Raw genomic sequence first — 27,244 nt, 5'->3', positions numbered from 1 at the left:
AAAACTTATCTGTATAATAGCTTCTGTTTCTATTCGCCCCTTCTATCCTAAAATCAATACCCAGGCCAGTACCATTTCCAACTGGATTTTTTGTTCTTTAGTTTTCACCTGAAGAAACTATGCATACTACCACTCTCCCATAGTGCAAATAATTTAATAAAGTCAGTGTACAGCTAAATGTCCTTTGTTTTTGATGCCACTGTTGTTACAAGTTTAATGATATTCATCTCCAGGAGTGATAAGTCCACACAATACTGTTGCCCACACAAGTGAGACACACAGTGGGACTTTTCAATCATGGTTTCTAAATCAAAGTACTTTTAAAAACAAGCAACAGTCCAATCATCTCAACAGTGGATCTTTCGTTTATTTAGGGGGGAATAAAGGTTATTTTTAAGCAACTTTGCATTTCTTGATACTGTAAATCTTGGGAAATACTGGAGGTGGCAAATTGCTGGAGCCGAATCACCTAAAAGCAGTTTAGTCCATATCCGAAGGAAGCTCTGAGGGAGAATTTTGCATGCCTCTTCATTTACAGAAATGTCTTTCCTATGAGATGTAACGGCGACCTGAATAGTCGCTCTGCTTAACGAGCATCTCTGAGCAGCCTCAGCGCACTGAAGCATTTGGGTCATGGTATTGTTAGTGTTGATGATGATCAGTTCCGTTAGAGCTTTAAAGATCACAGATGTTGCCACTACTGTGCCCAAGATGGCTTTTAGCCAGCATTGCACACACTTCTGCTCGTGCTGACAGTATTAACTTTTTCATGTCTGTCCACCCTCCACCCCCTCAAACTGCGAGACTCATTCTTGTATCCTCAGGGCCCGGCACACTGTAGGAACTGTAAATGTGGGCTGATGGAATGAACGCGATGCCTGACACACTTGAGAACATGGAGATAACTAACGAGAATACTCTTCAACATGAGTTAAAAAGCTGGTGCTAGTAGAGCGTGGAACATGTGGAACAAGGTATGTGTTAATTTTTGGCCACCAGCAAGATCTTCCTTTTCCTTTTAATTACGCCTTCCATATCTAGGACAGAAGCCTCTGCTGCCCGAGCAGTCTACTCCAGCCACGTGGCAGCGACACAGTCTACCTGTAAAGAGCTGCCCTTTAAGGGCCTGGGAGCGGCTTTCTTTGAGGCAACTCTGCACCCTGTCAATTTTCTTTCAAGAGCACTTCAAGGTGTTGGCCAAAGCAATACATATAAAAACCCTCTATGTTTTGGGTTCTTGCTTCCTTAAGAGTTAGATAATCTCTTTATGTCCCCTGAAAGCTCATGAGACCAGCCGTAAAGTTCTGCTGCTGTTTGCCATCCTCAAGACCTGGAAGAAGGGATTGGCACCAGCCTCTGGAGCCTACACCACAGCCCAGAGCACCACTAAGGCTTCAGAGCCCCCCTCAGGGGGGAGAGACACCCAGTCCTTCCACATCCATTTACTCAGTACTACGAGAGGTATATATTTTAAAGTAGCATCTATGTCCCATAGCTGTTCCAGCAAAACCATTAAATCTTAAAAAATTATGATGATACTAGTTTAAATGCCATCAGTCATGTCAGCAGCATTCACTGGCTAACGGCTAACTGTGCCTTAAGACAAAAGCTCCTGGTCTGACTGGCTTTTCAGAATAAACATGGATGGTCTAATGTAAATATTACCCTTGTGTGAAGCAGCACAGGGGCCAATGGAAAGAGAACATGAGGGTGTCAGCTCTTGCGTGAAAGCCAAAAAAGTCACATCAATTTTATCATCTGCAAAATGGGGCTAACAATACAGCTGACCCTTGAACAACTCAGGTTTGAACTGCTGGGTCTTGTATGTGGATGTTTTTCAATAGTAAACACTACAGTAGTACACAGTCCGTGGTTGGTTGAATCTGCAAAAGTGGAGGAACAGAGGGTATGGAGAGCTATCAGTTATACTCAGATTAATCCCCGTGCTGTTCAAGGGTCAACTTTGTTTTCCTTCCTCATAAAGTTGTTTGAAATAACTGTGAGAGTGTTTTATAAGCTAGAAATAGTTATATAATTGTTAGGACTTACGTGTCTTTTTTTTTTTTTTTGGCCACACCGTGTGGAATGCAGAATCTTAGGTCCATGACCAGGGATCAAACCCGTGCCCCCCTGCAGTGTAAGCACACAGAGTCTTAATCATTGGACTGCCAGGGAAGTCCCTATAATGTGTCATATTTTTGGCAGTTACTGATGTCAAAATTAGAAAACACATACCAAGTAGATTCTATTAAATTAAGACAAACTAAGTTTAAAAATTGTTTTTTGGAACTAATTTTTTCCTTTAGAATACTGCCTGAAACAAGCAGACCCTGCATGGTCCTGAGCATCTGCTGTCAGTCTTTTTGTAATTTGAGTTGCTGTGTGTGTTCAACAGTATTTCACCTCTGAGGGTGTGTACGGACAGCTCTTGGCCAAATCTCTGAACACTGCATCTCTTAGCTACTATTCACTATTACTTTCATTTTATTTCCCCTCCTAATTCTATCCTTGAACAGTACAGATTAATGGGAAGTATTTTTAATGTTTTGTGAAGCACTTTTGCATTGGAAGGAAAGGTTTTAAATAAACAAGGAGGGGCTTCCCTGGTGGCACAGTGGTTAAGAATCTGCCTGCCAATGCAGGGGACACGGGGTTCGAGCCCTGGTCTGGGGAGATCCCACATGCCGCGGAGCAACTAAGCCCATGCACCACAACTACTGAGCCTGCGCTCCAGAGCCCGTGAACCACAACTCCTGAAGCCCGGCGCCTAGAGCCCGTGCTCTGCAACAAGAGAAGCCACCGCAATAAGAAGCCCGCACACCGCAATGAAGAGTAGCCCCCGCTCTCTGCAACTAGAGAAAGCCCGCGAACAGCAACGAAGACCCAACACAGCCAAAAATAAATAAAAACAAACAAACAAATAAACAAGGAATAAAACAATCAAGTACAAATTAAACACTAGCAGGAGGTCAAAAGTGTCCAAAGCTGAGCAAAACCAGAATGAGGAAAAGGGCCCTGTGGGCTGGCCTGCTGTGCTCTGTAGGTACTGCCCCCTGCCTGTTATATGACGCCGATTCAGGCTCTCTGCACCAGTGTCACCTGCCACGTGCTCCTAGCCACAGTTCTCCCAGCCTGTCCCCACCCTTGTTATGCAACCCCTCACTCACGTTAGGATAATCTACAGTAATTTCCACCTCTGCTTCTGGATCCCTCACAATGAGGGGCTGAGACCCAGCTGGTGGTACTGCTCCTCACAACATACCCAGAGCCCTAGCGGCACATCTTCTCTGCCTCCAGGATAGAGTCATCTGCTTCCCCTCAAAACCAGAAGACAAAACACACATGCACAACTTTCTTTAATCCAACTGTCATCTTTTAGATATAAAAATCTGGGATAAAATTACTCATTTAGATTCCCATTTTCCTCCCATAAAAACCCCAGTCAAAAAGTGGTTCTGCTGCTGACCCTGAAAAATATTAGCTTCTTTGAGAAAGCTTTTCAAACCACACTATAAACATATAAAAAATGTCTTTGTGGCTGAGTGGGAGTTGAGGGGTGACTGGCCCTGGAAGTGGAACAAAACGCATGACAGCATGACCAAGGTCAAAATCTAAGTGCGGCTGTTCTGGCAGCGTCTCCCAGCTACATCCCTGGCCTCTGTTTCGATCCACGAGGAAAGCCTGTTCCCTGAATTCCCTTCCTACTGTCTTTGTACTTGCAGATGGGTTTACACTGAAGTTTTGATGCTTTGAATTAGGCTACAAGGTTTGGGATTAAAGGACTTTTTTTCTTCATTAACAATGTCCTTTCTTGTTTTTCTGTACTTCGTCTGCCAAACAGAGGAGGCCAGAATTTACCCACAACCTTGAGCACATGAAGAATACATTTAGAGTGCACATGCCTTTCTACGATGGATTTGTTCACTTTACCATTCAGCAAACAAATAATGAAAACCTATCAGGTCTAAGATGCAGCTGGGGAAGGGTGTCTTTTCTCTAGAAGATTCTATCACATCTCTTTTTTTGTTGTTGCTATTTTACAAATCTGGACTTTCACATGTTAGGTGCACTGGAAGTAAGGCATCTGTTGTGCTGCCATCAGAGGTGAAGGTGAGTAACCACTGGCTAACAGTAAAAAGCCAGGCTGGTGCTTCTTTACAGAATCACGAAATACAAGTTATTCTACTGAAAATGAAGAAAGGATTTTGACTTCCTAATGAGCTGTTCTTGGGACTTTTAATTTGCCTTATTAACACGTCAATCCTGAGTCTACAGCGTAGAACTGCAAAGTCGAGAAACTGGAAACATGGGCTAGAAGAAAATTAATAAGAACCCAATTAGTTTAGTCTGTGTCGGCTCAAGTTTTCTCTATTCCTTATCTTTCCCTCTAATATCCTGGTTTCTCTATAGGTTGTAAGAGACCGTATGATCAAAGTGCCTTTGATTCTCAGTGGTCTTTGACTTGATATTTAAGTTTTCTTAAACTGTATCAACTTCAGAAACATAATCATCTTTCCTTCTTATTCATTCAACAGATTTTACCTGCCTATGTGCCAGGCAAGGGGGCTGAACTGAAGAACAAAAGTCTGCCATTGGGGAACTTATGGGATGGTTTGTAGGTAAGACACCAAAATTGTGGTGTGTTAAGAGGTAAATAGTACTTTAGAGCTTAGAGGTAGTATCCCTGACCTCGTGAGGCAGGTCAGGAAAGCATTCAGATGTCAGGGCAGAAGGAACAAACTGCCTTGTAGGAACAAGCACTCAGGGTGTGGAGAGCTGACACAGTGGAGCAGGATTCTGAAGGGGCAGAGAGCTGATGAGCAGGAATGTGGGGTCAAAGATGGCCTGTTGCTGGGTTAGGCATGTCATGGAAGAGTTTGGGTATGGGGGTTTGGGGGTGGAAGTGCATACAAGAGGCTGCACTTAGAGATCTGGAGATAAAACCAATAGGACTTGGTGATAAGCTACAGCCACGAGGGTCTGAAACGGGGGTCTGAGACGTGTCTCGTGAGCCCTAGGTGTGTGTGGTGTAAGTGGAGGGACCCTCACTTGGCAGGCACAGTGGAAGAGGAGCCCTTCCAGCATCTGTGCAGCAGGACTCTGATGAGGAGAGGACACAAGTGGCCCCTGCTCTAAAAGCTACTTACTCTTAGAAAAATTCCATTTAAGAATAGAATGTTGTGGACTTTGAGCAATATCTCAACTGGAATGACGAGGAAAGGGTTTAATTTCAAATGACATTTTCTGGGTAACTGAAGGTAAAACTAGAAACCCTTTCTGGAACACATGAGTCTACACTATTTTGAATTGAACTGATTATTCTCTATTGCCTCAGAGTGATGATTCTATTATTAGGAATACTCTTGTAAGATACTAGGTAGAGACTAGGCTTTTTTTTTTTAAATCAAAGTGACTCCGAGGTATAACTTAAAACTTGCTTTTCAAAATAAATCTCTGCTATCAAGCTTTTTTCCTTATCATTTTCTTGTTTATCCTAAAGTGGAGGGGAGAAAACAATCCAGTTAAAGACATGTTCCAGTTCGTTGCTGACATCTCCTGGATTTGCCTGCCTTATATTCAGTGGGCTCTTTTTCTTGGTTCCTGCCCCAAATATAGGCAGCCTCAAAAGAGACAAAGACACAAAAAGAGAAAAATGGAGAGACAGCTGGGTTGGAGAGGAGGCTCTGGGTTCTTTCCTGGGGCCGAGCTGTCCAGGGAAGTGGCGGTGGAGGTGGACCGGCAGCAGGGGCTCCACAGGAGACAGGAGACCAGCGTCTGGCCCTGCCTCCTCCGCTAGACCAGCTTGGGCCAGTTAATTAATTTCAGCCTCAATTTCATCTCAACAGTAAACTGGGAACAGTACCCAGATGGGAAAAAAGGAGGAGGGTGGAGAATCTTTTAAGAAAATCAATGAGGAAAACAAACCAAAAATCCCCCCAATCAACCCAGAATGTGCTCGACAGGGAAGGAGAAGAGTATTTTTTAAATGACGTGTAGGGTATTCCTAAGACACTGTATAAAAACAGAAGGGATGGGACTTCCTTGGCAGTCCTGTAGTTAAGACTCTGCACTTCCAATGCAGGGGGCACGGGTTCAATTCCTGGTCGGGGAACTAAGATCCCGCATGCCACAAGGCCAGGAAAAAAAAAATGATTAAAAAAAAAAAAAAAAAAGTAGGGAAAATGAGGGCCTAGTAGCAGTCCCAGGATGGCCTCCTGAACAGCAGAGACCTTTGGGCTTATCTGCAAGGACACAGGAAGCTGGGGATGGCAGTGCAGGCATCCAGGAGGAGCTAGCTTGTAAAACAATCCACTACTAATGCTTACACCCAGCAATGTTGCCACTTCCATGCACTTGTTTTGAACATTTATCTTTTTATTACAACAGCATTTTTTTAATAGGACAGGCATAGTATTTAACGACTTTTTAAAAATGACGATAATGTTCTCTAAACATGTATTAGTACAGGTACTAGTAATTATTTCTACCAAGGTGCTCACAAAGCTTAAAGTTTTAATGATCACATATGGAATGAACTTCAAACGTGGATATGGGGCTTCCCTGGTGGCGCAGTGGTTGAGGGTCTGCCTGCCAGTGCAGGGGACACGGGTTCGAGCCCTGGTCTGGGAAGATCCCACATGCCGCGGAGCAACTGGGCCCGTGAGCCACAACTACTGAGCCTGAGCGTCTGGAGCCTCTGCTCCGCAACAAGAGAGGCCACGATAGTGAGAGGCCCGCGCACCGCGATGAAGAGTGGCCCCCGCTTGCCGCAACTGGAGAAAGCCCTCACACAGAAACGAAGACCCAACACAGCCAAAAATAAAAATTAAAAAAAAAAAAAAAACAAAACAAAAACGTGGATATGGTGGGCACAGATGCTGGCCATTCACTGTGGGTTTTAAATATTCTATAATTCCCTGTCTAATTCTCATTCTCCTGGGTTAATAGTCTTCAGATTCAGCAATAACAAATTTACAGAGGCAAAACCAAAGCAATACAAAGCAATTTCCCAGATAAAATGTATCTACCTGCCACAATTAAGTTAAAACCAGTCTTCATCCCTGCCCCCCTTCTAGAATATTAAAGCATTATAAAAGAAGGCTTAATCATTTTTCTCTTGATCTTAAAATGTACATTGCTATGTAAATACATATTCTTCATAATTCCACTTACAAGAAAGTCAACACAGGCCTCACTAATGATGTTTCTTTGGCTTAACCAGAATTTGGTTTTTTCCTGAAACAGTTTGCATTTTATCTAACTCACAGGTACATATATTCCATTAAAACAATTGTAATCAGAGGTTTTCTTTTACAGCTGGAGAAGAAAGCTGTAACTCTGTTGAGAACATTATATATTTTGTCTGAGGGGAGTTTCCACATGGTAGGAAGAAAAGGGATGTGTGCCCTTTAAGAAGTTAGAAAGGAGGTTTAAGGCAGTAATTAGCATGTTTGCTCTGAAAAGCAGCTGAGAACCTGAGAAAGGCTAGCTCAGCAGGAGGAGGAGCCCTGCGGCAACCCTGTGAGAAGAAAGAGAACAGCTTTCTCTCTGTGTACAGATAAATGCTTATAGACAGAGTTTAAAACACTGAAATTTAAGTTACACAAGACTACATACTAGCTTAATTTTTTTACCCTTTGCTCAAACAGTGGATTGGCCTACAAGGAGAAATGACTGCCTTTTGTGCTTTCTGAATCTAAAAAGGCATCTTTTTTTTTTTTTAAACATCTTTATTGGAGTATAATTGCTTTACAACGGTTAGTTTCTGCTTTATAACAAAGTGAATCAGCTATACGTATACATATATCCCCATATCTCCGCCCTCTTGCGTCTCCCTCCTACCCTCCCTATCCCACCCCCCTTCTAGGTGGTCACAAAGCACCGAGGTGATCTCCCTGTGCTATGCGGCTGCTTCCCACTAGCTATCTATTTTACATTTGGTAGCGTGTATATGTCCATGCCACTCTCTCACCTCATCCCAGCTTACCCTTCCCACTCCCCATGTCCTCAAGTCCATTCTCTACGTCTGCGTTAAAAAGGCATTTTTTAAAAGAAATTACCTGCCAGGAAAGTGACTCTCAGTATAATCCTGCTCCTCTCCACTGCTCATCCAACACCGAGTTGGGTCTATGCATCCAGAAAGGCGCTTATATTTAACTGTTTACAATTTCAGTGGCAGAAATGATGAACCTGCTGCCACAACAGGCCTCCTTTAGCAAGATCTCAAATCTGTGCAGCTTATACTGGAACTTAAAGCTCCAAAGAAGTTCCAAACTCTTGGAGATCTTTTTCCTTATTTTCACTGCCTCTCTTCCTACTTGCATTTGTTTTATACTTTCTTGACCAGATCTGCTTCCACCTCACCCACCCCCATCTTCCCAACAGAACAACTGAGTATTGCAAGTCAAGATCTTGTCAGGCAAAGCCACCCTATTCCTGGAAGTGGCAGGTTCTTTAAGGACAGGGGCAGCCTAAAAAGGGACAGACAGCAGAGGCACTTTTATATGGGGGCATAGTCCCAGCAGAAAGGAACTTTAAAAAATGAGGACATCTTGGCATATTTAAGCTACCGCCATGCCAATTCAACTATCCATAGGGTCACTGGTCCCCACACCCTAGAGCCAGATCCCACCAACCCTCTCAGCAGGCTTTATGGGGCCACTTAATGAGGTGATAATGTGTGAGACACCTCACAGGGCATTTCAGGTCCTTCCATACCTTGACTTCCCAGAAACCTTGCACTGGAAAAAAAAACTTGGTCCAAACCTAGAATGGAAACTTTGACACCAAAGTTAGCTGACTAGCTAAACACTGAGTTTTCAGAGTTGATTTCAGTCTGTCACCTGTCCCGGCATCACCAGAAGCGTTGTGGCCGCCACCCAGAAAGACTGAACATGCAGCATTCCAGGTGTTTCTTACCCCCAGGGAAGTCTAACAGCTATTGGCTCAATCCACCTTCGCGGATGGGGACACTTTCTTCTTCATTTCAAGAGCAGGAAGATACTCAGCAAGAGGCCATCCTCACTTCAACAGATGGAGAAAATGGGAACTTGGAAATAATATGACCAAGATCAGAATTAATTAAATTCAACGACTACCTCCCCCACCTTCAATTTTTTAATGTCAAGTGACTGTTCGACATTATCTCATTTTACCCCTTACAACCTGACAGGGTAGATCAGTTATTATCTCCACTTCACAAGTTAAGAAATTAGGTTGGGAGAGGCTGAAGTGACTTGTCTACCATTACAATTTTCCAAGAAGTCAATCCCTACCAATATTTGGCTGAAGGAAAAAATGAGATCTATAACGTTCTGTAATCATCACTCCTCCCCAACAATCTCTTCTAGTGTCTTCGGAGACCATCTGTGGGGTAAATCCAAGAGCCTCTTTTGCCCTCCTTCTGGTCCCTGTTCTCTGGGCAGCCTGGTCAGGACACAGCATTTATGTGATGAAAGGTGGTTCCACTATATATGGGTTTTCTTTCATGAGGGAGATTACAAAGAAGCAACAGAAGATGGGGTTTCACAATTCCCAAGTCAAATTAAGGAGCTAAAGGCAACAACTGGTGTTTGCTGGTGGTCTCAGTGTGTGTGTGTATGTGTGGCTGGATCATTCCCTGGGCTTCTGAAAGTTAATTTGGAAGGTTTTGAATGGAGAGTCTTCCAGAGCTGAGCAATGAGATCTTGTTGGCATGTTCAACGTAAATGGAATTCTCTTTTTTGCAAAGTGTGGGTGGGGTAGATGGTTATGGGAGAACGGAACTCCCTTGCTGGAGAGGTAGCATCCTTGGAGGTGACTGGCTTTAGTGAGGAAAAGGTCTGCAGCACTGCAAAGCCTCGCCTGCCAGGAGGCAGCAGCAGCAATTTATAAGGATGCCACCCACAACCGCATGGTAGCTCTGCATGTTGTTCCTCAGTTTCTACTGCGGGTGCTTTGCCTATACCCCTGGGCTGACATGTCACTCTTGGAAAGTACCTGGACCAGAGTGAAGGTGCAAATATTAATGACTGTTTGTGTCCATCTGTGAGGGATAAGGGGACAGAGGTAGTGACACTGAGAAAGCCAGGGAGGGGTTGTTCAGAGAAGAGAATTAAGAGTGTGCTCCTGGCGGACTGTGAGTTTCAGAGGGCTTGATGGAAGGGTTTGGGAAAGCGGGAAGGTGTGGATCGTGACGTGGGCCTATGTTTCCCACCACTCACTCTGAGCTTTGGGCTGGTCCGAGCACACAGTAACTCTGGGCAGGTCAGGCCTCCGGAGCCTTCCTGACTCACCTTTCCCCTCGCCCAAGTTAGGTGCAGCTTTTCGGTGTTTACACAGACCCCACACCCTCACAGTCCTTACACACATGCTGATCTAAGCTAATCTAGAGCTGCTCTTAGCTGCAAGGAACTATCCATCAGAAATTCATTAATTCGTAAATGGTCACTTGGATGTCTAAAAGGGAGGCATCTTAGACTTAACATGGACATGATATACCTCCTGATCTCCCCACCAAAACCTGTTCCTCCTCCAGGCTTTCCTGTTTAAAGAAATGGCACCGCATTCGCCCAGTTGCTGTTTCCACTCCTGCCCACACAGGCCATGGGGAGTAGCTCCTGCCGACCTCTCCAACCTCGTTACCCTCTCCTCTTTTCTGCTACTGCCTCACCACACTGGCTTTCTTCCTGATCCTCAAATCCACCAAGCTCCATTCCTCCCTGCAGCCCCTGTACCCTCTGTACCTCTCTGATCTCAAAGGCTGGCTCGTTATACCACTGCCACCTCAGCACCTCCAGGAACTTCCCCTGGGCTCCCAATCTAAAGCAGCTACCTGGTTACTTTCTACCACATTGTCTTCTTTTAATTATGTGCACCAATCTGTTCCTGGCACCTATCAGATGCCAACTAGTAAAGGGTGTAAGTAAACCAAGGTTGTAAGCAACGGCATGGCCACACTTGGGTTTTAGAAGGATCTCTTTAGAGCGGAAAATGGAAGGGGGTCAAACTAAAGAGCAGAGAGACTGATTAAGATGGTACCTAATTGAAAAGATGATGGTTGTGGGGGCTGGGGTGTTTCAATGAAGGTATGAGAGACTTGAGTTCTCTAGGAAACAAGAACAATGACTGTCTGAATAGGAAACAGGGGAAGGAGTCTATGATGGCTCCAAGGGTTTTGGCTGGGGCAGAGGAGAGCACAGAACTAGGCAGGGGACACACATATGCTGGTTTTGAGTGAGGCCAGTGGGCAGCTTCATAGACAGATCTGGAACATGAGTTCTGAGTGTCATTAGGTCATATTCTCATACAGGGACTGTTCCTCTCCCTTCTGAGTCAAATCTCTCCTCTAGGTGGTCAGTCTAGGACAATAAACCAGTGTTAGGACTCTGGGTGACTGACCTCTGGATCTCATATTTTTGTCTCAAAGGGCACACAATAAAACACACAAACAACAAAACCTTTGGTGAGTGCCTTGTATACTGTGCCTCACAAAGAACTACCGGGATGAGCAATTAACACTACCATGGTTGACTATCTCTCAAACATTAATTTTTTTGCTGAAACTATAAAGTGGCATATAGAAAAAACTGTCACGCAGTCTCATTACCAAAACACACTTTAACATTTCTCTTCAATTATTACATGCTTCGAAAAATACTTTAAATGACATCCAAAGGCCCACCTTCCTCCACCAGATATTACGTTGTTCATTACATGTCTTTCTTAAGTCACAGGTTTACCCTGTGCTGATCAGCCCTGTGTCATTCTCTACAGCGCGCCCCAGGGCTGACCTAGCCCCTGGGGAACCAATCTGGTGAGGAAGACAGCCACAGTACACCGTGCTAAGTAGCGCAACAGGTAAAATGGGAGTGCTGGGGACCTGCTGCTTGGGGAACCAGGTGACAGGTGAGCTGGTTTTTTAAAATCCATGTGCTTTTCATGAACAACAGTGGATTAAAATGCCCAGGCCTGTTGGGAGGTGCAAGGTCTTGTGTCAGCATACAAATATATTTTGAGGGGCTGCCTTTTCAAAGCATTAACATATTTTGATTCTTTCCAGAGAGAACTCTACCTAGAAACAAGCAAAGAGAACCATCTGGCAATTATCCTATTGCTTATCTTAACCAGTTTTAAGTAGTTTTTGAATGAAAAAAAAAAAGTAACTCTCAAGCAAACAAAGGACCTACATCTGATATCTGTCTGAACCAAGATTTAAATTTCAAAGACACTATTTTCAAAGTCTGGAACCACCTGGCATCTCCACGGAGCCAGTCACAATGAGTATGCCTGAGAGTTGTTAAATGAACATACGTTTTACTAGAAACTCTTCTACTAGCTGCTTAGTGAAACAGGTGAGAAATAAAAGGTCTTCAAAGGTGATGTCACAGGAGAAAAGGGAAACTTCCTACACTGTTGGTGGGAATGTAAACTGGTACAGCCACTATGGAGAAAAGTATGGAGGTTCCTTAAAAAATTAAAAATAGAACTACCATATGATCCAGCAATCCCACCCCTGGGCATATATTCAGAGAAAACCATTACTCGAAAAGGTACATGCACTCCAATGTTCACTGCAGCACTATTTACAATAGCCAGGACATGGAAGCAACCCAAATGTCCATCGACAGATGGATAAAGAAGATGTGGTACATATATACAATGGAATATTACTCAGCCATATAAAAAAGAACGAAATAATGCCATTCGCAGCAACATGGATGCACCTAGAGATTGTCACACTGAATGAAGTAAGTCAGACAAAGGCAAATATTATATGATACGCTTATATGTGGAGTCTAAAAAAACGGTACGAGTGAACTTATCTACAGAACAGAAATAGAGTTACACATGTAGAAAACAAACTTACAGTTACCAGGGGGTAAGGGGTGGGGGATAAATTGGAGATTGGGATTGACATATACACACTACTATATATAAAATAGATAACTAATAAGGACCTACTGTATAGCACAGGGAACTCTACTCAATACTCTGTAATGGCCTATATGGGAAAAGAATCTAAAAAAGAGTGGATATATGTATATGTTTAACTGATTCACTTTGGTGTACACCTGAAAATAACACAACATTGTAAATCAACTATACTCCAAAAAAATTAAAAAACAAAAGTTGATGTCACTGCAGCTGGGTCTCACTCCCATCAGAAGGGGCCTGCACCACTTCAGACTTGAAGTTTGTTATTTTGTTGGCCTTGGTCTCATGTGTCTGCTTATGTAGCAGCTCTTTAGTTCTGTTCTCACAAGGCACATTACTTGACAGCAGTATGCTGCCAATATATTCAAATCAAGCGTCAGTCATAAGCACACATAGCCAAAATCACTCCACTGTACCTGGATTAGTGGGACAGGGTCACATAGGGCTGAATTTTCTCTTTGGTTTGACTTCTACCCAATAAGCTTAATGACAGGAACACATTTTTACTAAAATGACAATGTGAGGACACCTTCTAGGACTAACATCAGCCCACAGTACTTATTTCATCTAAAAACCACAACTCAAAAGCCTCCAGGAATAGTTTGGAACCCACCAATTGCTGGTGGTTTCGCACTGCCCATAAATTAAAGGCTCAATCCCAAGACTACAACAGAGCCCTCTGTGGTCCATATATACTACACATATTAACTATTTTTGGTGGGAGGTGGAATGTGGTTCTCCCGAATCATTCCATGAATTCTTAATTATTTTGGATCTCCTTTATAGTGCTGACCTGTCAAAAATGTTTATTTAAAAAATTTTATTACTAGGTAGACTCTTTACTGTGGCCTTAGATAATCACTATCAAAAATTTACCAACTCACACGAATATTAATGTCTTTACTTAATGTGAAGACAGATTTTATTCTCTTCCTTTTGCCTCCTCTCCTTGAGGACTCTAATTCCTGAGAGTGTTCATGTGGGCTAATGCTATTTCATGAGACAGTAATTAATATTACACCTTGAACACCATGCTCCCTGCTCCCCACAAACTTGAGTTTCCCACCAGAGTAATAAAAATGAGGAGAAACTGTTTGTTTCATATGCAGGGCAACTTTGCTATCCAGGAGGACACGTTCTGGACACTCCTGGGACGAATCACTAACTGTGCTAGGATGGAATGATATAAACCACAGCTTACTGAGCTAGCTTATAACAGGAACACATCTTCGCCAAAACAACATGTGAGGATGCCATTCTAGGGCAGACACCAGCCCACAGTACATGCCAAGCATTTCTCTATGTACTTTCCAAAGAGTAACTCATTTAATGCTCAGGACTACCTTCTTTACAGCGGGTGCCATCAGCTTCCATATTTTACAGATGAGGAAGGTGAAGTACAGAGGTTAGTGACTTGAGCAAGTGACCAGCTAGGAAATTCACAGGAAGCAACGTGATTCCAGGTCTTTGACCTAGCCCCCTACCCCGCCAACACACACACAGCTGCTGAGCAGAAGGGCAAAGGCAGAAAGGTGAGGACGATCTTTGAGGGCAACCATTAAGCTGACTGGACTTTCCCTTATTAGACTTCTTTCCAATACATGGGAAGATGGGAAGAAACTGGTCTGCAGCTGTGGCCTTCAGGTGTCTGCAAAACCGGCCTTGGCTTGGGATGAGGGGGCGGAAGCTCCATTTTTCTAACAAAGCTGGGTAAAGGAAGCTGTGCCTCCCTCGTGCAGGAGCTGTGAGGGGGCAAGGCACTGCTTTCTGCAGGAAGCGAGCGAACCTTCCTGACAAGGTCCAGGAGCCCTCACACAGGGCTTCTCTTCACGTACCAGCCCTGGGGCCCAGGGCTGAGGCTCACTCACCTGTGAAGTGACAAAGGTCCCTCACAGCATTCTAACTTCAGACTTCTATTGGTTTTCTAACAAGGACTCAGATATTTGTTGAATTGAAATGAATACTTCCTTTTACATACTATTTGATCATGTGAGCTCTTTTAACACATCAGCAATAACTAGCTTAAAATCTCAGGGATGAATTATTTGGCCTAATATACAGTGACTTGTCAATATTCTTATTTATGGTCCTTCAGCATTTTCAAAGAAGAGTCTGCCCCTTGTAAATTTTATTTAAAAATCAGGTGTAATGCTTCTCTCATCCCTAAAAGAAATAAAGAAATAGATTGTAGGAACACTAAGTCTTTCAATTTGTAAGGTAATATAAACAATAAAATTCTAAACTTCAAATTTCACAGGAGAGTCCCTAGAATTCAGAAAAACCAAATTCTGAAAGAAAATTAACCCTTTCTCTGGAGGTTCAGTCTCAAGGCCATCATGTAGTGTTATAAAAAGAGATATCTATCACACAGGTAAACGTTAAGAAAAATAGGAGATAAGATAATTACACAACTTTCTGCTGTATGATAAAAGTCATGGGAATAGAGAGGTGAATGGGCCTCGGTGCCTTAATGTGTAATGTGGACAGGCTGTGACAGAAATGAGAGCTGTGATGACAAAGACCACGTGACGGGGGCTGGGGAGGGAGGGAGTGTGAGGAAGACGTAAGAGGAGGATGAGGAGAGAGAGTGTGGGACTGTGAGAGAGGGAGGGGTAGAGTAGAGGAGCCTGCAGGGGTGATGAGCTGGGGGTACGGGGATGAGGGAAAGGAAAGAGTCAATGGGGGGAAGAGGGATACTGGAGCTAAGAGCAGAGACCAGGAGTCTACGGAAGGCTTCTGCAGGACCTGGGCTGGTGGCAGCATGCTTGCCAGGCTGCTAACTTAAGGAGCACATAGATGGGAATTCAGTGAGAATATGGGACAATGCCTTTATTTTACAAATAACCGGAGAAACTAACTAACCTGTTTTTGACATTTTAACACGTAGTCACACTTCACAACATAATCAACGTATTAGTACTTTTACACTTGTCAAATTATGTTTTTTGTCACAATTTAAAGTAAATTAAGGAGGATGTTAGCCTGTTAGATGTGTGAAGGCAAATTATTATTGTCCATTATTTAAACTTGTAATAAAAATAAACTTTAAATACTTTAACCTTTAAATATAATCTGTAATATACTTTTCAAGATTGAAAACAATCTATTTGGAAGGGGTGCCACCAGCCTAGGTAGTGGAGGAGGGGAAGGGAACAAGCACAGGCCGGCAAAGCTGAGATGTGCAGTCTCAAGGGACACACCAGGGATCCACGGCCACCAGATCCCTGAAAGCCTTCCCATTCCTAAACATATTGAACAGGTTTTTATGTAACAAATTATTTGTATGTCTGTTTAGAGGCAATTACTTCTGTCATACCATCCATGTCAGAGGATTCACATATATAATTACATCAAGGTGAATAATCAGAGGTCACAGTTAGACAAAACCAAAGAGGACACTCAGAAAAGTAAAGACAGTGAAGGCCGTTTGTACAGGAATGTTCTACTTTTCAGCTATTTTTAGATTAGTGTGAAGCTTACAGGGAGAGGGGCTATTGTTTGTCAAAGACTTTGTATTATTTTGTTATAATATCGTGGTTGTCAAAACACCTGATAAATACATTGGCCAAAATGGATCTTTAATCAAATATATGTGGCCTTATCTCAACACGACAGGATTGAGAGCGCGCTTATTAAGCAGACCAAAATCGAAGGCATCTGCTAAAACCCAAGATAAAACTAGACTCAAAGTGACCTTGACAAATTGAAACAGCATCCATCAAATTAAATAAAAGAAGGCAAGTTAGTGTAATTTGTTCTCAAGTACATTAAGAAAAGGAGAACAAAAGCTAGGCAAATAAAACTGAAAAGGATCTTGTAGTCATAGCGGAACGTCAGCTCCAAGAGCCAAGAAGCATAACTTTTTAAACCATTTTAAAAATCAGCACATCACTGGGCTATACTACCTGAGCATGTGTCACTAAAGCCAAGCCATCCTTTATTCTGAGGGTAATGGAATGGTATCTTCTCTCTTCCTATCTCATTGAGTGGCTTGTGAGAATAAAACAGATGTGCAGTGTACTGAAAAATTCAATATACAAAGCTAGCATTCTATTCTAAAAGAGGGATGTAAAAGAAATAGAATGGGATCAAGGGAAGAGAAAGGTAATATTCTTAAAGGGCACTGGTATAGTAAATGAGTACAATGTAAGAAAATAAGCTTAAAGCTGCAGTATGAGATTTAAGATTGGTCATGAAACTAATATAATGTTATATGTCAATTACATCTCAATTTTTAAAAAAAGGGTTGGTCAACTGTTCTGAAACCTGTTATTAAAGGAGAGTGGAAGATGCAAGAGGGAAGAGATATGGGAACATATGTATATGCATAACTGATTCACTTTGTTATAAAGCAGAAACTAACACACCATTGTAAAGCAATTATACTCCAATAAAGATGCTAAAAAAAAAAAGGAGAGTGGAATCTGCAGCCCTGACGGTGCCATCACAGAACCCCAAGATCTAAGTTTAGAGCCTCTACTATATAGAAGAAGTGTAGGGACAAAAATACCTGTTTTTATGCCTTTTACCTTAAATGAAACTTTCCAACTTAAACAGTAGAGGCTGCAATTAATATTTTAAAAATCAAAAACTACTTTCAATGTTCTCTACCTAATGTGCTTCATGTTATTTTAACCATTTTAGTCAATGAAAGCTATGAGGGATGGGTTGAAGAGACTGATTTATCATATTCCGTGTATTTGTTCCAATTATAACATTCCAGATTTTATTTTGGGATCAAAGCTGACAAGTAGAAGACTAAATTGTCACTTTCTGAAGACATGATTCCTGACTAGGAGTTTTAAAAGGCAGGCCTGCTGTTTGGCCCTTTTGAGGATGGAGGGGGCTGTGATTTAGGGTGGTCGCATCATTTTAGGGTGCTTTCTACTTTCTATAAACTAGACTTGAATTGAGACATGGGATCTAGTGGTTTGCTGAGAAGGATTTAGTCTGCTGATTACTGGTTACCAGTTATTACTAAAGAATGTTCAAAAGTTTACACACAAAAATTACTCTGGGAGATGTTAATAATGTTCTATGTTGAAATAAAGAAAACATGGGCAGATAGGGACACACACCAAAAAGTAACAAATAAAACAAACCAAACCACAAAATATTGTAACCTTCAGAGTAAAGTTGGCAAGCAGGCCATCAACTGGGGCAAGATGATGATGAATGGATTACTGAGCTCTCAGAACTGACTAAAGAATTTTGTGTTTACTTTAGAGTCTTAAATGTTATGTCCCTTTAGGACTTTTGCATTTTAAAATGCCACTGTGGGGGACTTCCCTGGTGGCCTAGTGGTTAGGACTCTGGGCTTTCAATGCCGTGGCCTGGGTTCAATCCCTGGGTGGGGAACTGAGATCCCGCAAGCCAAGCAGTGTGGTAAAAAAAAAAAAAAAAAAAAGCCACTGTGTCTAAGAAGCAAATCTATTTCAAACTTGGGGCTTTAGGAGTGACAATGATGGTGCAGAGAGGGAAGGAGGGAGAAAAAAGATCCTGTGGGGAAGTGGAGGGGGAGGGTGGGGACAATGTCTTGGAGGGAAAGGCAAACTCCTTGTGTGGCTGAATTAGAATGTTCTAATTTAAAATATATGTAAATTTCACATTAATTACATTTTTTTGACTATAGTTTACAAGCACTTCCTTTTCATCAGACACTGTTATAAATTCTGGGGACAATGCAATGATAAAATACAGTGCTTTGTGGGGAAGATGTAATGGGGAGGAGAGGACAGTATGAAGTGTCCAAGAATACTTTGACCCTGGCTGATAAAACCCTTATTAAGTATGACTTTAAGTCATCTGTACATCTGTCAAGCATGGAAAGTTTTAAATACAAATCAATACAAAAAACTCTCATCTGATTAAACATCACAGACTGAACATACATTTACACATCTGTTTCCTTTCCACAAAAATAAAGGGATAAACTTATAAATTCATGAGGACATGAAGAATGGGAGGGGAAACAAACAACACATAGGAGATGTCCAAATTCTGGAAACCGGAAATAAAACAGACAGAGCAAGTGCTTCAGCAGACTGAAGGGAAGAAGAGGGGAGAGTGCAGGGGAGGAGCCACTAGAAATCCAGCCACCTTGTGGCACAGAGCCTGGGAAGCACAGGTGTCTCAGAAAGTGGGGGGTACAAGGTGGGGCTGGAAACCAGAACATTAGCTCAAAGTCTGTATGAGGAGTTAGGTCCCTTACTCAGCCCAGTTTAAGCAGGTAACTGTCCCCACAGAGGGATATTCAGAGAAGAGAAAGTTGTTGAAAATATCAGAAATGAAAATAAATAAAAGGTTGATTAGATGATAAAGTTGTAGAAAGCATGGAGAAATCAGAACAAAAAGAGAGAAAGAACACAGAATAGGAAAGAAAAGACAAAGCCAGAAGATCAATCCAGGAGGTACAATTCCTAATTAATGGGAATTCCAGAAGGAGAGAATAGAGAAAACAGAGGGAAGGAAATTATCAAAGAAGTAACACGTAAACTTCCTGATCTAACAGCCACGAGTTACAGATGGCAAGAAAAGGCCAACCTCAAGGCCTATCATTTGAGATTTCAGAACTCTAGGGAAATGAGAAGATCCTTAAACTTCCAGAGGAGAAAGACTCAACACGTATTAGGGCCAGAAAATCAGAGTGGTTCCAGTCCTGTCAACTGCAACACTAGGAGGTAGAGAACAGGTCAGGAAGCATGACTCCAAGATAGTGAGAGGCAACTAGATTCTATACCCAACCAACCCTCCATCAAACGTGAGGATGCGATAAAGATGTCCAGATACATAAGATCTCAATGTATTTACCTCCCAAGCATCCTTTTTCTCAGGAAAATACTAAAGGATGATGCACTCCATTAAATGAGGGCCCAGACTAAGTAAGGTAAAGACATGGGTAAGGTAACAGCATTCCACAGAGGGAAGAAGTAAATCATGATGATTGTGATGATGAACGCCCCAGGAAAAGTTATGAAAGAGACCTGACATATATGCACTAATATGTATAAAGTAGATAACTAATGAGAACCTGCCGTATAGCACAGGGAACTCCACTTCACTGTACAGTAGAAACTAACACAACATTGTAAAACAACCATACCCCAATTAAAAAAAAAAAAAAAAAAAAAGACCTGAGGAACAAAAACCCCCTTGGAAGGAGCCGTTTGGATTGGAAAGATGTGGTCCAAGAAAATAAAAAGCAAATAAAAACATGAATTAATAATTCTAGAGAAGTGAAAAGTTTTAAAAGAAAGAAGTTATATCCATAGTATATATTTCATAAGTATTACAGAGTCAGATGTTGAAAAATGGGAAAAAAGATCCATAGATAACACAAGTAGCAGTATAAACTTATCGTTTAGAAACAGAGGAAACTGGCAGAGGAATCAGGTTTGGGAAGGGGTGAAACAGGGACGTTTGTTTTAATGAGCTGGAGGACAGTAGCATGACCCTGTAACCTGTGAACACATATTGCTGATAAAAGTAAAAAGTGAAACGAATGTCCAAATTACTTAATTTTCTGTTATTTGGGTCTAGGAGCTTTATTATTATTTTTTAATTGAAGCATAGTTGATGTACCATATTATGTAAGTTACAGGTGTACAACATAGTGATTCACAATTTTTAAATGTTATACTCCATTTATGGTTATTATAAAGCACTGGCTATATTCCCTGTGTTGTACATAAGCTTAGGGGCTTTAATTTGGAGGAATCACCATGTGATATGAAAGAATAAAAAATACGGCTGAAACAAGTGAAGGTGGAAGAAAAGGAATCAAAAAGAAGTAACAAAAAGAGCAACTGGTAAGGGATTTCTCGTACTCACCATCTCTCTGGCTATTTCCAGCGCTTCCTGCAGGCCATAGAGCCTGCCACAGACCAGGTAGATTCCATTGGCCCAGAGAATACAACCCTCATGGACCCAAAATTCATTGCTGTCAAGAGGTAGTTCAGGGATTTGTAACTCCAACTCGGGGCCACCTTCTGAAGTGGTGGGCACAGAGGGCTTTGAGTCCAAAACAGTCTTTTCGCTGCTGCCCTCGGTGGTTGCTTTTTTACAAGGGAGCCCCCTGGACAGGGAGCGGGGGCCTCCGCCACAGTCTTCCGAGCGGTGTCGCCGCTTAAACCTGGGGTGGGCGGCCAGGCTCCTCTGCTCCTTCTGCTGCTGCTGCTCTTCCTCCTCCTCAGTGTCCGTCTTGGAGCCATTGGAAGCGCTTTTGTGCCGTACCTTAACTTTGCTCTGCATTTCCGTGGCCCTCTTAGGAGGCGGATTCTTGGGGAGAGTGGCTGCATAATCTTGGGGATAAAAGGGTCCAAAGAGGTCGCCCATGTTCCGGTAACTGGCCCACTTGCCACACAGACAGCAAACCAGGTGCCCCATAACAGAAGACTCTGTCACGACAGGTCCCTGCAGCATAAAGGATGAAGCTGGGAGCACCTTGCTTTCAGTGCTGCTGGGTGGAGGGGTCAGGGACCTCTGACCCTTCCGACCCCTCACCAATTTGGTCTGTTCTTCTTCTTCAGCATTGATGATTGTACAAACGGCTCCAAGTTCACACTTATTTACTACATGGATATAAGGGAAAAAAGACTTGTTCTTGGCATCAGTTTTATCCAGTGGCTGAGTGGCATACTTCAGCTTGATCTCAGGTTCTTGGGGCTCTACGATGGGAACTGCTTGTTTGGTTTTCCGCTTCCTTGGCTGCGCCCCAGGCTTCCTTCTCTCCCTCCTTTGCCTCTGCTTTTTTGGCTTTGGCTCTCCATCTGCAGAACCTTCTGGTATCTGAGGGGGCTGAGGGGGTGCAGGTGGCGGCTGCTGTTGTTTCTTTTGCTTATTCACACTACCAATGGGTCTCCCCTTCTTCTTTCCTGATGGGAAATAACCCTTTGGGGGGAAACCCTCCTGTTTGGGGGAAATCGTCACTGTATCGTTCTCCTTCTCTTCAGCCTTGGGGTTTGCCTCAGGAGCCAAGGAGCCCGCTGGAGGTACATTCTTGGAGTCAGGAAAGATTAGAGGTGCTGTCCCGCCCAGGGAACCATCTGTTCTCCCTTGGTTACTCCCAGGCTTCTGTGAGGTTGAGGACATCATGGCACCAGGGGGTTCCTTTCCAGCAGTGGCCGTGTCTGGGTGTGTCTCGGTCTTCACTTTGTCATCCCCACTGCCACGCCACTCCTCCGAAGACCGTGCAAGAGGCTTTTCTATGCTCAAGTCCTGGTTTGTTGGACAGACTAGGTCAGACACCACCTCACCTTTTCTCTTCTCCATCTCGGCATCCTGAACAGCACCACTCCCGCCTTCGGGAGGGCCGCTCTTCAAAGACAGGATGTCATCGAGAGTAACCGTGTCTCCCCCAGCCTCTGCACTGTTCGAGGATGCACTCCTCCTAATGTTTGGGGATGTGATCTTCTGAACGATAGCTTCCAATTTCAACCCCCGTCCTTTCCGTGGGGGCAGTATTTTGGTCTTAGCAGGACTTGTGAGGGTAACAGCAGGGCAGTTTCTACCATCTGGACTTGGAAGGTCCTTGGAGGATTCTCTCTTCGGGATGGACTTGATCTCCTGGCTGTGAGAAAGATGGGCATAGGAATTGAAGGCTTTATCAGCACCTTCTTTTGGTGGGTGAAGGAGGCGCCCTTTATCTTCAGCGTTACTGTTCTTCACATCTTGTGACTGTCTCTTACTGGGAATGGGAGAGATAAAAGAACGGACACGCCTCCTCATGATTAAGGGGTTTTGAGAAGAATGATCCTCTTGACCTGGAAGCCTTAGCATAACATTACTAGGTTTGGATGACTGTGTAGACTCAGCTAGCCCATGTCCGTCGGTCTCATGGGGTGGTCCATACCTTTTTTGACTGGACATTCCTGGAGGACCGCTGCTTTTGGCTGGAGAAGTTTGCCGAGAAAGATCCCAACAAGATTCTTGTTGTAACTTCTGGGAGCTGTGCTTCAATTCGATGCCTTTGTTAGAAAGACCATCACTAGACATGAGGCAGCGCCCACCGTCCTGACCGCTGGGGTCATGGTAAGTCCCCATCGGTGGGCCATACATCATGCCATCTTTGTCATTCTTCAGGGGGCTCCGTACTCGGTCAAGAAACTGCTGCTGCCTTGGACTCTTGCGGGGTCCTTCCTGCCTGTGCTGAGCCGCAGCAATCACTCCCTGAGCAGAACTGCTGCTCCAGTCCTTATATTCCTCTTGTTGCTGTTGGTACATCTGTCTCTTGTAATGGAGCTGAGAATTCAAACCTGCATTGGGGTCCCCATAAGCATGAGCGCGAGTGTTTGTGTGATAAGCAGAGGCCAGGCTTTCTGAGTTGGAAGAAAAGGGAGTGTGCAAAGAACTCCTGTTGGCCCTCTCTGAAAAGGTCATATGTGGGTTTATGTGATGAGGGTCTCCCCCTGGGCCTCTGCTCCTCCCAGGAGACATCTTCAATTTTTCTGAAAAGTCATGATACTGAGAAGGGGAACGACCCCTCATGCCCTCCCGACCACCAACTCGGCCAGGGACTCGCCGCATTGGCGTGGGTCTGCCGTCCTGTGGGCCATAGTCTGAGATGGACTCATGGGTAGCTGCTCCAGGGCTGGCGTTGCCTCGGTAAGACTCATGCTTGATGCTAGTAGGGTGGCAGTGGTCTCCAGATTTCTTGTTGTTGAAACTAGCTTGGGACTTGGATTGTTCAAAGTCTTCCTCTTTTATCTGCCCACTCTGCGATTTCAGCTTTGTTTCCATGGACACCAACCCACCTGGAAGAATGACCGACTGACTTAAACTTGGATTGAGACGTTCATTCCTCCCAAGTCTGGTGTCGGCACCCATGTGTCCCAGTGAGTGAGCCCCCGGGTCTCTGACAATCTGTCTTAGTGGAGAAATATCACAGATCACTGATCTTCTTTCAGAGAGGGAACCCCCGGGCTCATGGGCTGATGACTGAGGCTCTATTTCAAACTTTCTGGGAATTGGATAGTCAGCCAAATTGATCTGTTTCATTTCAGGAGCCGAGCCACTTGATTTCCTTTCCCAGGGGCCCCAATGGGGATTTTCTAATAAGGAACCAATGCTTTTGTTCAAAAGGCCCCTGCTAGCTAATTCATTGGTTTGACTAACTAACACATTAGGCCTTGTGGCTCCTTCTAGGCCACCAGCCATGCCCTGGTGCTCCTGAGTACTCCTAGAATATCTCCTGTCAGGGTGGTGGTGGTAACCCTGAAGCACTTCCTGCAGGAGGCTAGGGAACTTCTCATTCCTACCCTTTCGCTCCCCATGGCCAGTGAAGTCCCCCTTATCTTGTCCTGTAGGAAACTGAGGAAAGCCACTGACATTTCTTGGCACGGCTGGCCCAAAGCTATCTTTGTAACTATAGCGCAAGCTTCCAGGAGATTTGCTAGGCTCAGTTCTGCCTATAAAACCAGAGCCCCCTGTGGAGTGCCCGCTCTGGCCGTTTCCTTCTCCATTGTGGTTGGAGTTATTATCTCCATTTTTGTTTCCTTTATTTCCTCCTCCCGGAGGCTCTGGCTGTGGAAGTGACGCATGACTGGTTTCCTTTGCCCCGCCAGTGCTGGGTGGCCTTTGAGTGGCTGCAGGATCATCCTCTTGGGAGCCTTTTTCTTGCCCACCAGGTTTTTCTACCCGACTTGTCATAGCTTCCCGGGAGACAATCACCCCAACTGTCTTCTCACTGACTTTTGGGTTGCCCTCAGATGACAATGGCATGTCCTTAGCACCTGGCGAGGCGGTCTCTTCTCTGGCTACAGGACTGGCACTGAGTCCGGGGGCTTCATTCTGAGTGACTTGTGCTGGTGAGGAGCCTGCCTTCTCTGAGGCTCCACCCTTGTAGGTGGTGTCAGAACTGGTGCTCTGGCCACTCAGCTGCCTCACTCTCTCACCTGGGTCCTCGGAACTGCTGGAGCAGCCTCCATCCAGTGACTCTGCCAGAGGGGACTTCAGTTGTTCTTCAGCCTGTGAGGAGCCTTCGGAGTTTGTGCAGCTGTCTGCTTTCTTAGAAGATGAAGAAGGCCTCTTGGAGGTCTTCTTCTGAGGTGTCAGGGCATCGGAAAGTAGCATGTGTTGAACAGTATTAGGAAGATTGGCCACTTGCGTACTCAGGGCACTCAAACTACTCAACCCAGGATCTGTCAGCCGCTTTTCTGGCACCCCTTCTAGTCCAAACCCTTTGAAGCCTGCAGCATGAGAATTAGGACTGGGCATCATTGATGGGGTTGGGCTGAGTTGAGGCATTAACTGTAGAATTCTGTTTCTGGAACCCATCGGCACATTGCCTTGCCCACACTGGAGATTCTCCCCACTCTGCATAAGAGGAGATGGGGTAGAGCTACAGCTTGGAGACTGAACCACAGAGGCAGCCGGGGAAGGGTTAGAAATGGGGCTGAAGTTCTGGTGAAACTGCATGGGGGACCTCACAGGAACCTCGGGCTGGCTGTACTGCCCCACCTGGCTTTGCAGCGGCAGCTTGGTGGCAGTGTTGGTATACTGCATCACATGCTGAGGAGGAGGGGGATGCTGCTGTTGCTGCTGCTGCTGCTGCTGCTGCTGCTGCTGCTGCTGCTGTTGCTGTTGCTGCTGCTGCTGCTGCTGCTGCCCCTGCTGGGTCCCTTGTGGAATTTTCGTCTGTTCAAAATTCTTCATAGATTGAGGCTGATAGCTGTAATTCGATTGTGTTCCATAAGCCTGTGCATTAGAACCCACATTATGTCCTTCGTACTGGGATCCAGCATTCACACTGTAACTGCCGTCATAGCTCTGTCCAGACTGGCTGAAACGTTGTGGTGAAGGGAAGGAGGAGGAGGAGGTCGCGGCAGAAGACTGGTAGTGTTGGCCAAACTGACCCACTCTTAACTGGTAACCAGTGGCAGAGGCTGGCAGAGTTGAGGGCCGCTGCATCGGCTGCATGTGGGATGAGCCGGACGCTGGCTGGCCAGTGGCCTGCGACAGAGGCTGATGGGACTGGTAAAGCTGCTGTCTCAACTGCTGCACTTGCTGCTGCTGTTGGCTGGAAGGCTGCTGCTGGTACTGAGCGCTCCCTGGAGAGAAAGGTCCCGTGTAATCCTGCTGATAATGAGACACGCCACCAAGGGCAGAGTGCTGTGCTTGAAACTGGCCCACATGACCCTCACTCCCATACTGATTGCCAAAGCTGCTCCCCTGGGGGGGTCCATAGCTCTGCACAGGCCCAGAAGGCCTTCGCTGAGCAGGCTGCGGGGTTCCGGCTGCCACGGGGTCTTTGCTGCCTGCCATGTAGTAAAAGTCTCCAGCCTCTTTCCTGAAACCCTGGTAGCCCTGATGGCCGGAGGTTTCACTAGCCATTGCCGCTGCTGCAGCAGCAGACGCTGTTCCTCGTCGTCCACCACCACTGCTGCCGCCACTGCCACCACTATTGCCACCTGCACCCCCAAAATTCTGGAACATCTGGGCCTGGCGAGGGCTGAACTCTTCTATCCGGGATGAGCCGTGTACCTCTTGTGGGTAGCTCTGCTGGTTTCCGTGGTAACTGCTTTGCTCCCGGAAGGACTGCATACTGTTCAGCAGCACCGCAGCAGGCCAACAGCCCTCCTGGAAACGGAAGAAAAAAAACCCGAGTATTAGACATGCATCTCCTCAGTACAAATAAAATCAAGTTTAGAGATGGAGGGGATGTGAAAATTCAGATGCCCAGATGAAGTTAACTGGTTTGAATTTCATCTCCTTTATTTCTTATCTTATCCATTTCTGAAGCTGCAAATAAGCAGAGAAACATCCATAAGAGTGAGGCAGAAGTCTACGGTAGTATGAAAAGAAACATTCTGGGCAAATACAAATTCAATACAGTAAAAACCTCACTATTAGATAAAAGAGCCCCCAAAATTCAACTGGGTTAAATATGGGGCTATATTATTATTGTCAATAAAAAATCCAACAATTTTTTTAAAGTCTTCCAGTTATGGTGGGGGAGGGGTGAGAAAAAAACACTTTCATTTAGTTTGTTTCATGTATTATTAGACTGATTATTGAACTGAGAGTCTCACATAATGATGAGGCAGTTACTCCCCTCCCCGACTTTGAGAAATGGAACTGGCCTGAGAACAGAAGTCAGCTCCTTATATCCTAATGCATGTGACTGCAGGTTTACTATAATTACCAACAACCTGTGATGATGGGTGACCCCGGGACACTCAACTCTTAACACTGCATGGATTCCTTATTGCTTCAGTCAGCTCTACAATCTTAGCGGTTAACCTCTTCTTGACACATAAGTATGTCCAAGCCCCACCACCCGCTCCCATCCTCAACTCCCAGGTACAAAGGGCTAGGCATCATAAGCCAAAGT

General features: G+C 44.4%; 1 protein-coding gene across 3 annotated transcripts in view; it reads right to left on the bottom strand.

The window, feature by feature from the left end:
* The window catches only part of TCF20 (transcription factor 20), a 109,619-nt gene that overhangs the window by 27,001 nt on the left and 55,374 nt on the right, over positions 1 to 27,244 (bottom strand). For all 3 annotated transcript variants that reach the window (XM_007189141.3, XM_007189140.3, XM_057556339.1), the window contains one exon: positions 20,746 to 26,490. In XM_007189141.3, the coding sequence (XP_007189203.2) occupies positions 20,746 to 26,490 (5,745 nt within the window). The remainder of the gene's footprint in view (positions 1 to 20,745; positions 26,491 to 27,244) is intronic.

This window comes from Balaenoptera acutorostrata, chromosome 11, assembly GCF_949987535.1.
Source record: "Balaenoptera acutorostrata chromosome 11, mBalAcu1.1, whole genome shotgun sequence".
Classification (NCBI taxonomy): Eukaryota; Metazoa; Chordata; class Mammalia; order Artiodactyla; family Balaenopteridae; genus Balaenoptera; species Balaenoptera acutorostrata.
This window is presented reverse-complemented; position numbering and strand designations above follow the sequence as displayed.